Source organism: Lupinus angustifolius, chromosome LG11, assembly GCF_001865875.1.
Source record: "Lupinus angustifolius cultivar Tanjil chromosome LG11, LupAngTanjil_v1.0, whole genome shotgun sequence".
NCBI lineage: Eukaryota > Viridiplantae > Streptophyta > Magnoliopsida > Fabales > Fabaceae > Lupinus > Lupinus angustifolius.
The window spans coordinates 21,660,738-21,672,240 of NC_032019.1; the positions used below are offsets into that span (position 1 = coordinate 21,660,738).

The window sequence follows — 11,503 nt, forward strand, 5'->3', positions numbered from 1 at the left end:
CATCACTATCGCACTGAGAAATCCTAAAGAACTCATCACATGAGAGTGTGGAGGTTATAACTTTTCGCTTTCAAATCAAGTTGCAGTTTATATTTTCCTCGTTGGTCAAGAGACTTCTAGGTTTCTCTTTCGTTTCTTCGTTCATTATGTGTAGTGGAACGAAAGGTCCATATTCTACGAAATCCCAAATTTCCGTATCAATTGCCTCAATAAAGATCCTCATTCGGATTTTCCAGCAGGCGCACCCCTCGCTACTGAAAATTGGAGGGCGGTTGATGGATGCGTCATCATCGCTAAACGGGTTAGAAGAGCCCATGGTAAAAGTGCCTAGGATCAACGATTTAAAAACTATGACAAATTTTTCTGCAAAATTCAAGACTTAATAGCAGCGGAAAAGTTATGCAGAAAATATCAAGTAAATTTAAGAAGTTAAGGGAGAAGAGAGTACTCAGAGATTTTATACTAGTTCACCTTCTTGTCCACCGAAGACTACATCCAATAATCTTGCAGCACAAGAGATTTCTTCACTAGATATTAAGAGTAGCAATTACAAATTCTCACTCCGAGATTTCCCTGTACCTTACTCACTCTTTAATATCTATATCACTCTTTAGAAAACACCCTTTCCAAGTGACTTTATCCCCTTTCTTTATCACACCCTTGTGAAAGAAAGTAATTCAACAAATTGAACGAAGAAAACTTTAACTATGCAAGGATTGCCTTTACAAGATTTGAAACTATAAACTCTTTCAATCCAATAAATCTTTTTATACTTTAGTACTAATGCTCAGAAGGTTTGAATAGCTTTGAAACAACACTTAAGGCAACTTCATAAAATATATTCTGAAAGTTAAGAACAAGTTGCAAACAGTGAAGAGCAAATATTTCAGAAAAGTTTAGATTGTGTATGTGAGTTATATGTTGTGAATTATGAGTTTCAATATCTTTATATAGACTTTCCAATCAACCATAACACCTTTACAAAAAGGTAGGAATTGATTGGAATGAAACCATTTCGTTTGGATTGAATGTTGTGTAGTTTGAATATGAAAACTGGTGCAACAACTCTCAGTAACGATTACCTAGTCGATGTAATCGATTACCCAACCAGTCCGTCCAACTGAGTAATTAATTTTCATAGGCTGGAATTGATTACTCAAAAGGTGTAATCGATTACCCAATTGTTTTGTCCAATAGAGTAATTGTTTACCGTGTTGTATAATCGGTTACTCAAAATGTGTAATCGATTACCCTGGTCATTTTTTGTTGGATAATTTGTTTCTCACTCATGTAACCTATTACTTAGTTCTGGTAACCTATTACTTAGTCACAGTAACATGTTACTTAGATCTAGTAACTTGTTACATAGTATTTTGAAAATTGTTTTTTATTTATACTTGTGTATCAATTTTCTTTTAAAATACTTTTGAGCATTACTACTAATTGTATACTTAGAGTATAAGGATAGAAGTACCTAAAGACTTAGATTCTAAATTCTTGAAGCTTTGTCTTCATTGTCTTCATAAGTATTCTCCATTTTTTTCTTTTATGTGATGTTGATGTCTTCATCAAAACTGTGCCAAGGTTAGGAGCAAGATCTTATTCACATATTAAGCACAACTATAAGCGATTAACTAATTCTACTATTAATCGATTAACTAAGCACCTTAATCGATTATTTAGTTCTTGTTCAACGAAAACAATTTGCTTTCGATCTCTAAGATTACCAAGATTCAACTAAACTTATATGCACTTATTACAGAAGATTAAGAACAATAAATGCACAATATAAAATATGCAATTAACACAGAATTATATGCATGTCAAGTTAAGTAAATCAAGTAATACAGAAATATAAAAAGATAAGGGATAAGAAGAATGATACATGAATTTTATCCTGGTTCATTTGCAGTCCACTACAAATTACATCCAAACTTCCCCTTCTGATCTTGGGATATTTTTCTTCACTATGGAATATTAATATACTTTGACAAACAAACTTCCAATACAAGACGCAAGACGCTACTTTCTTGATCTCTATAAACTTGACAACCTCAGTTTGACCTCTCTCGCTTACTAAGATCTTCTATCTTTTCACGGTTAGGCCCCAACTAGGTATCACTCAATACCAATACCTCTTGCTTCTCGTGAAGGCACACCTAACAATAGCTAGGATATTTCCTAAACTTAATCTCTGTCAATAGAGATAACAATCACACCAAGAGAACATGTTGTTGCCTTGTATAACAATTCTTTCAAGTTATGTGTGCACCTCAATGTGCACATTTAACCATTTTTCTTAGAATCTAAGAATCCTTCTAAAGATCTCACAATTACAAAACAGAAAGCGTGAAATGCAAGGTTTATTTTTAACAAAAGATTTGACAATTAAGCTCAACGTGTATCTTGTAAAGATTCACCCTTTTATTTTTCTCAAAAGAACACTTTGAAAATCTCTCTAAAGGTATGGAAGTTTGAGCTTAAGATTTTCTGAACAAAATGTGTAATATATTTTTAAACTATGTGTTCTAACTCTATGAATCAATGTTCACGTCAATTATGAAGCACTATGAAAAACTTGGGTTAATATACCATTTTGGTTAAAGCTGTAGTTAATCGATTATGCCTTAAACTTAGTCGATTAACGGATTCTTGAAAATACCAGAAAACAGAATAGTAACAACTCTTAATCGATTAATGGCTTCCCAATTTTGAGCTTAAGATTTTCTGAACAAAATGTGTAATATGTTTTTCAACTAAGCGTTCTAACTCTATGAATCAATTGTTCACATCAATTATGAAGCACTATGAAAAACTTGGGTCAATATACCATTCAATTTTAACTGCAGTTAATCGATTATACCTTAAACTTAATCGATTAATGGGTTCTTGAAAATACCAGAAAACAAAAACAGTAACAACCCTTAATCGATTAAACCCATACTTAATCGATTAACAGGTTCCCAAGAAATCAATAATTAATCGATTAATGGTTTTCTAAAAAGATATTTAAATGATGAATGAACCTCATACATGATTTATAAAAGAATGATGCATGTCTTTGAATGATGTATGATTTAAAAACTCTTTTTAAATGCATTCAAAACATATGATCATGTATGTATTCATGTGCATATAAATCATGTATGTATGCATGTGAGTCTCATCTTAGTTATGATTGATTTTAGCATGTGAGACTTTCATTGGGGTTCATCCTAGCCTAGACTCTTACTAAGCAAACATCTTAAGACCGAATAAAGATATAAAATACTTAGCTTCTAGATATTCTTTTAAATGTTTTGCCTTGTATGAACTTGAGTCTTGACTTTATTGTTGATACTTGTTGTTTGTTGATTTCCTCATCCCTTCAAGCTTATCCTTGATCATTAATCATGTTGTCGATCTTTGTCTATATTAAACTTTGTCTTCCTTTGTCTTTAACAAAATATATGTGATGCATGCTTGCATACATACTCTTGCTCATTCATGCATGTTTGCATCTTCATTTTCCACGATATGACTATCTATGTTAATTCTAGTATCACGAAAAGAAAGATGGAGAAGTGAGACAGAAATGCTTCTGTAGAGAGGGAGAGAAAAAAGTTGGGGAAATGTGTCTCAACTGGTGTGCTTTTTCTAACTGGTGGAAGCCTCAATCTGTAGGCTGAGAGTTCCAACGACCACATCAATTTGATTGATCAAACAACCCAAATGGAAGCAATAATCATATTGACCAGATCTCTCTCATCCCTTCGATGCTGGCAACGACCAAATTGATTTGATGGTCTCAATGGAAGCAACAGTCACAAGCAACGACCATGTTGACTTGGTCAACACGTCTAAAAATTTGTTTGGGCCCAAGGCCAAACCGGACGGACAACGGGGAAGGAGGTGGTGACGTGTGCACGTGTTTAGGGGTTTTTGATCGTGTATATCCTTACCCACCCCATAACCCTTGTACCCCTTGAGGCACACCCCTAAACCGCACTTTAAGGGTTATAAACATTCTCGAAGTGTTTCCACCATCCTATATGAGACTTGAGGTTTTTTCATTTCACACTCAAATGTTCCAATTGGTTAATTTGTTTCAACATTTTTAGGGTATCTTAGAATATATTTTAAGATTGTGATAGCTTCATATTATCTTTTATAATTATTTCTTATTTAATTAGGAATTTAATATTATTATAAATAGGAGATTAGTTTTAAGTCTTTTGTATCATACAATCACAACATCACCATTCCATCATTAGCAATATTATCAATAAAATTTACTATTTTGATCACTCACTTTTCTCCTTCTATACTTCAACCATATAATTTCAACATTATCCACATTGTAAATAGATATCAAAAGTAGAAATCTATAAAATATTACTGTAGATTAGTATTTCTTTGTTGTGATAACGAATGTTATTTCAGTATTTTGTATAGTAAAGTTCCTTTCATTTATCTAAATAGGGTTTAATATTAATCTTTAATTTTTAGAGATATTTATTTGTCATTATTTTTTAGTAGTACGATGATGTAATAGCCACCATATCATATTTTGCTAATAATGCAAGAATATGGGTGGAAAATGGTAATAAGTACTTCATTTGATAAGATTTTATTTGTGAAATTATTATTTTAATATAACACTAAAGTCAAATGAATATTAATATCTTGAAAATTATTTAGATAATTTTTTATTGTGTATGATTTAATAATTTTTTATACACTATAATTAAACACATTAAAGATTCTTTTACTGAGAATATTTAGGAATATTTTTACAATACTTTTCCCCATCCTAAGTGTACTTTATTTCCTCGTTTATTTTTTGCACAGGTATCACCTTTTCCATTAATCACAGACTTTTAACCTTCTTTTTTTACTCACTTTTTAGTGAAATTATTAATTCTTATTTTCTTTACAACTATATAATTAACTATTCACGTTAATAACAGGAAAGCACATGAAATAATGCTTGGCCTTATGGCTTTTGGAATAGTAAGGAACACAAATTTTGTCAAGTGATAATATGTACCAATGAAAGCATGTTATTCATCATTTACATATTAATAATCATTACTAACTCTTAAATAAAAATAATACAAATGAATAATAGTATATTAATCAAATAAAAAGATTTATACATACATTACATATATATTAAGAGTTTAAAATCTATGCACTGACAATATAAAGTTTTTTACACTGTCAGCAGATCACTCACCATTAATTTGTAATACTTTTGTTTGAAAGTCAATAATAATTAACATATCAATGGTAAAGATTTGATGACAGTATAAAAAACATTTACACTAACCATAATATTAAATCCATATATTAAACTCATAGAAAATGAAATGATCATTTAATTTAATGTTTCCAATAAATGCAAAATTATGCATTATCTCATGTAACTTATCAAAACTATGATAAGGAGGATAGAAGTGAACACACCAATAATTATAAAGAAATATGGACATATATATGAGTTTTATATATTATTACTGTATCATTCATTATTTATGTTTTATTGTCACTGACTCTTAAAAAATAATACAAATAAATAATAAATTATTTACTAATTACATATAAATCTTTATACTAGCAATACATAGATATATTATACTATAACTATATCCAACTCTTCATTCCTCTACAAAGCCATATCTCACTTCTCCTAAATGATATGACTAAAGAGATAAGTGGTTACAACTATTGCTTACACATGCTCACGTAAGCAAATTATCTACCCAACCAATTTTTAAGTTTAATGTAATATTTATATATTTTTGTAGCAATATATATATATATAATATTACATAGATAATAATATATATAATAAATTTGTCATTATATTCTAATCAATAAAATTTATTATGAATTAATAATAAAATATATTATAACCTAAAATAATAAAAAGTTATAATATATAAAAATTTATTAAAATAAATTTACGAATATACAAGCATCTGCAATACAATATCACGATACTCAAGTTAAATGCAGTACGGGTACACATATTTTTTACATCAATGTTCTCCACTTAAATTATAAACTTGTATGATAGCCATCAAGCTTATTATATTCAAACTTTAATAGATAATATGACCATTACTAATTTTCCTAAGTCATCAAGTCAGTCATGATGTGCCCTATACCTTTCTACAGTCTTAACCTGAGACTTCGTGATAAAGTTTTTTGTGATTGATTTTGTTGGGAGATCTTCAACCATGAGTTATAGTATTTTTAGATGAGCTAAGTAAGCATATAAATGAATTTGACAATACGTCTTAACCCAAAACCTTAAATTTATTTGAGAGTTAGATTTTGGAGCATTAGGTCTGTCCATCCACTTATATGTTCTTCAATTTATCCATTTCTAAGCAATGTGACTTCTTCACACTTGGAATACTGAACATGTTTTACACAGAATTTTCAATTTTCTGTTTAACCATTTTGACAAAACAAAAAGTGATATCTTATTCTCATTGTAATAGTTCAATTTTCATAGAAGATGGAAATCATTTGACAACTCCACAGCTGCACATTGACATTAAGAAGTTAAACTATAAACTAGAGTTTCACTATCTTAATATTTCCCCTCATCTGCATTTTTACACGACCAAAGTGAAACTCCAAAGTCGAAAGTCGCGGTTAATTGCAAGTTGTCCACCCGAAAGAAAGAAACTGAATCTAGAATGCACAATACTGGAAGGCTTTCATGTTGAGATCTGTTGGCCTGTTGTAAAGTTATGTGAAAAGGCTCCTCTATGGTCACAACAATCTCATAAGTATTGCTCTTGTATCCTAGCACAGTTCTCTTCCCACCATAGTCTGGCGTGCATTTCTCCAAATTTTTCTCGGCTGCGTAAAAGAATGAAACAAGAAAATTTCAAAATGAATGTGATTACTCATGAGTTGGTAAATTATACTTAATGACTAAACAATCCAGCTGTTAAGTATATAGTGTGAACTCGGAATTGGATGACTTATTTCACGAGGAGATATCTGATACAATGAAGTTTATCAGGCCTGTTAGCCTTGTCTATGATAAAAGGAATACACAAAGAATTGATCAAATTGAAATCTTGCCTAAAAAGCAAATATAGTCACGTGGAGTGCGAAAAGAAAGAAAACAATGACAGTAGCAGAGGAAACAATCATAAGGCCAAGCACAATAAGAAGTCCGGAAAGGTCAAATAGTTTTCACAAAAAACCTGTTAATGAGCTGAAAGAATTAAGAAAACGGTTGCATTAGAAATAATTTGTTTTCCATACTAACGACTTCTGTTTACCTGAATCGGACACGCCTAACTTCTCGGGCTCCGCCTGGTAGTGATCTTATAATGATGTATACTCCTGGTTCATCCTGTTCAACCCATTCAGTTTCCATATCACTAGCATTGCTGATAGAAAACTCACCTGAGTGGTCATCCTCTCTTGATGAACTAGTCCTTACAGAACCATCAATGGATTGTCTTTCAGTCTTTGGCCTACTCATGTTGGAAAGATTAGGTGTCGATGATTGGCCGATTGTTTTGTAGCAAGGTTGAGGTTTCATTCGGTGGTGATCCGGTGAATCTGATGAGGAGTAGCCCATTCCCTTTAGTTGGTGGTGAAGATGACGGGGTGCACGCTCTATGCTGAGAGGAGGAGTCACCGGGCTATCCCTGGCAGATTCAATCTTCGAACTCTGAAAATTAAAGGGAAGTTATCTCAACACCAACTTATAAATATATCAATATGGAAAATGCACTGAATCAGAAGATTCTAAATGAGATTGTTCATGTAAATAACAATGTAAGAATTCCACCACCATAGTTAAGTCATACATTAAGTACGAGTTCGGATGAATTTTCGATTGGTTACGCAGGATAAGAAACATGCATTGGTTGGGAGTGGAAGTTTAATCATGAAGTTCTGAACATTATATTACAGAGAGGTGTATCTAACCTCATCTTCAGATATAGGTGGGGTTGGAAGAGGAACTGATTGTTGATTGAACCTTTGAACATTGTACAATTCCATAACCTTGTCACAATTCTCAGCCCACCATCTCTGAGCTTGCCACTTATTAAACATTGCACGACTGATCAAATACATAAAAGAATAGTTAGTACAATCATTAACGCCTCTAGAAAAAGAATAGAAATTCGTCATCACACTATAGTATATTGAAAAACTTGCAAGTTGAACCTAATGTGAAAATTTTAGAAGCAAAGAACCAAACATTACAAGAGATTGATGAACAGCTCATTATTTTTCACTACTGCAGCCTTAGTCTCCAGAAAAAAAAATGTAATCAATCTAATTACCATTTGTTGAACCAATGGAAATTGTGCAGAAAATTATAATGGTTATACTCCAATACGAGATTTCGATCCCTCCATAATGGTAGCAATTTCAAAATTGAGTGTAATAGGCATAAGACAATTGTTCCAGGTCTTAACTATATTAATTTGAATTTCATACGAGAAAGTTATTACAAAAACATGAAAGTGCCTGAAGTTCTTAGGAAAACATAAAGGTTACTCCCTTATCCCAACAAAAAGGAGTTGTTGCCAACTCTTTTAACTTAATGCAATAATTCAATATCAAGAAAAATAGAATTGATATTCATAAATTATTAATAGTGAATTGACCCTTCTAATACCCCTTTATAATTCTTGCATTTATGTTCTCTATTTCTTTTCAGAACAAAGGGAATATTTTTGACAAACTTGCTTGTATTTCATAAAATGAATATTACTCTGGCACAAAACCAACCCTGCCCTTTTCCTTTGCATACCTTCCTTTCTTTTTCCTTCTTTTCTTTTTATTTCCACCCTTTTTCTTTATTCTTTTTTCTTCTTCTTTTTGTGGGATAAGAGGAGTGATAAAAGTTCCTTTTGCATTTTTCATGCTCTACTACCACCACTAGTAAGAATAGAGAGCTGTTGTCCTAGATCTGTCCCATTCACTGTCACGAACCAATGAAAACATGTTTTGTCAATTAAAAAATTTAAACCTTCATTGTTATTGTTGTTTTTGCTTAATTATCATTGGCATAGGATAACATATAAGATAGGATTTGGGACAGCAGATCTGTGTTTCACCAGAATAAAGCATGAGTTACTGAAAGTGAAATAAAAGGCACAATGCATATAAGATAGATCCTGCCAATCTAGAATCTGGGACAGCCTTTGGAAAAGCATGTGATCACTCTCAAACAAACATGTACTTAATGCCAAAACAAAGAATAAGGGAAAGTTTAAACCACAAAGGACAAAGTCATGTCATACTAGCTAAAAAGCTACTTGCCCCTACCACATGACAAGGCATGTGATTACCCTCCAAAATATTGGAACCTAGAGCAAAATTTGCTTAACATACAAACAAGAGGAGAAAAAAAGAGTGAGTTTTGCTTAATGAAGATCACGAGTTCAAATCCCGACCGCTCTGCTTGTAGGGGTAAGACTGTATACGTCTACCCTCCCTAGACCCCACTAAGTGGAGCCTTGTGCAATGAGCTGCCCTTTTTAAACAAACAAGAGAAAATGTAGTAATAGCAGTACCATTAGTACCTGAACCGTATCCTCTTCAGATCATTGCCACCCTGAGGCAAAGAAACAAAGGTAATGAGCACACCAGGTTCCACTTGTGCAATCCATTCCTTTGATTCACCCTCCTCCATGAACATCACCGACTCCGTTCTTCCACTCACCGATGTCGGTGTTCTTTCCCCACTGGAAATCCCCTTCAGTCTAGCTTCCACTTTCTTCCCCCACAGCCTCGGGGTCGAATTGAAGCTTCCTGTTCTGTGGTATGCCAAGTTAAACCTAGCTGAATCCGAGCCTAAATCGGAGTCAGCATAGTTTCCATTCCGGTTACCATTGGAAGATCCTGAACAAGGCTTGCAATTCTTATAGGCCCCTGAAGCCTTCACTGCCATGTCCTTGATCTGATAAACAAAAAAACCACCTCTGTCACCATAGTTACTTGTTGACAAAAACAATAAGAATCAAATATTAAAAGACAAAAAAATTAGTTTTTTGGTTCCATGATTTGTTTTTGTTCATTAAAACTTCAAAGATTCACTAAAATTTTGCTCCTACAAAACATATCAGATTCATGAAAATGAGCTTTTGCTGAATTGACAAATTCATGTGACCAAAATAATGGGATTCTAGTGCTCTAAAAGATTTATAATTTACATCACATTCAAATATTGCAAGATTTTCATAATTGAAGAGTTGACTTATTGACCAATAAGACATTGGTCTAATGGCATAGGAAGACAATGTTCGATTTCTGTGAACCATACTTGGCGGGAGGGCCAAGTACACAACCCGAATGAGATAAGTTCCTTAATTATCGGGTGAAGAGATATCCTTGGTAATATAAAGAAAAGTTGACTTATTGATTACATTAACAATTTGCTAGAAATCAAAGAGGGTATGAGAATTTACTTGTGAAGTAATATTCTTGATGGCATGTTTGGTACTTGGTATATGAACAGCTTCTTCATCTTCTTCTTGTTGGTGAAGAGATCCATTACTATTCAGTTGCTTGGTACATGCTATGCAAGTCAACATTGCTAATGCCTCTCACACAAAAAAATGAACTTGATTTCCACTTCCAAAAATAATAATAACCCAAGAATCAAATAAATTGAAGATTATACTTTTGATAGAATCAAATAAATTGAAGATCTGGGGTGAGCTTAATAAATTCCAAAACAACAACATAATAGAAAAACTCCATTGAAATTTTCTTGTTGTTCTGAAGAAGAAGCAGACTTTGGTAAGAGGAATCAGAAAAGTAAGCAGGTATCAAACAGAGAATGAGAAGAGAAACCATAGAGAAAAATAAAATAATAAGCTTATGAATAATGAAAAGCAACGTTATAACATTTCAAGAGAGAGAAAGGTGAACGTTAGGAATAGTTTATACTTGTAACTTGTAATGTGAGGCATGTTTCAAGGCAAGTTACGTGGGATTTTGGATCAAAATGCCTTAAACATCATTTCTTTATACAGAAAACAAGTGTGAGTGTAGAGTTTTTTTTTCCTACTACCAAACCATTATTAAAAGAATACATTACACTAACACCCATGAGTTTTACTGAAATTACATAAATCACTCATCACTTTTTTACACATACACAAACTTTTCCTAGATTTTATATTTTCATTACATTGACTGCTCTGCATAAGAAATAAGTGTAATCTTTTAAACAAAAAATGTGATAAATGCAATTAAGTTAAACAAAACATTATATATTGTATAAACAAGTCCAAATAATATACAAATCAATGTATCTTTATTATTCTTGTTACAAAATGTATCAACAATTCTAATGAAATATTGTTTAAATCGCTCTTATAATATAGTGTAACGAACCAAAAATAATAAAGAGATATTGACTCATATATTAGTTGGACTTGTCTCCGCAATATATCATGTTTTGTTTAACTTAATTGCATTTATCACATTTTTTGTTTAAAAAATTACACTTATTTCTTATGCA

At 32.1% G+C, this 11,503-nt stretch overlaps 1 protein-coding gene across 1 annotated transcript; it reads right to left on the reverse strand.

The window, feature by feature from the left end:
* On the reverse strand, positions 6,457-10,994 carry LOC109359314 (protein Brevis radix-like 2). Its single transcript, XM_019603931.1, has 5 exons — positions 10,443-10,994; positions 9,558-9,934; positions 7,948-8,083; positions 7,290-7,687; positions 6,457-6,858 (listed from the first exon to the last, which is right to left on the reverse strand). Exons 1-5 carry the CDS (start codon positions 10,566-10,568, stop codon positions 6,780-6,782), a joined length of 1,116 nt encoding a protein of 371 aa, XP_019459476.1. The 5' UTR covers positions 10,569-10,994; the 3' UTR covers positions 6,457-6,779.

What these genes read in the sequence shown, in the direction of transcription:
- LOC109359314 (XM_019603931.1), bottom strand. Translation starts at nt 10,568, where the DNA reads ATGTTGACTTGCATAGCATGTACCAAGCAACTGAATAGTAATGGATCT. An exon ending in TCAAGAATATTACTTCACAA is followed by an intron (nt 9,935 to 10,442) that starts GTAAATTCTCAT and finishes TTTGTTTATCAG; the next exon opens with ATCAAGGACATGGCAGTGAA. An exon ending in CTGAAGAGGATACGGTTCAG is followed by an intron (nt 8,084 to 9,557) that starts GTACTAATGGTA and finishes GTATTTGATCAG; the next exon opens with TCGTGCAATGTTTAATAAGT.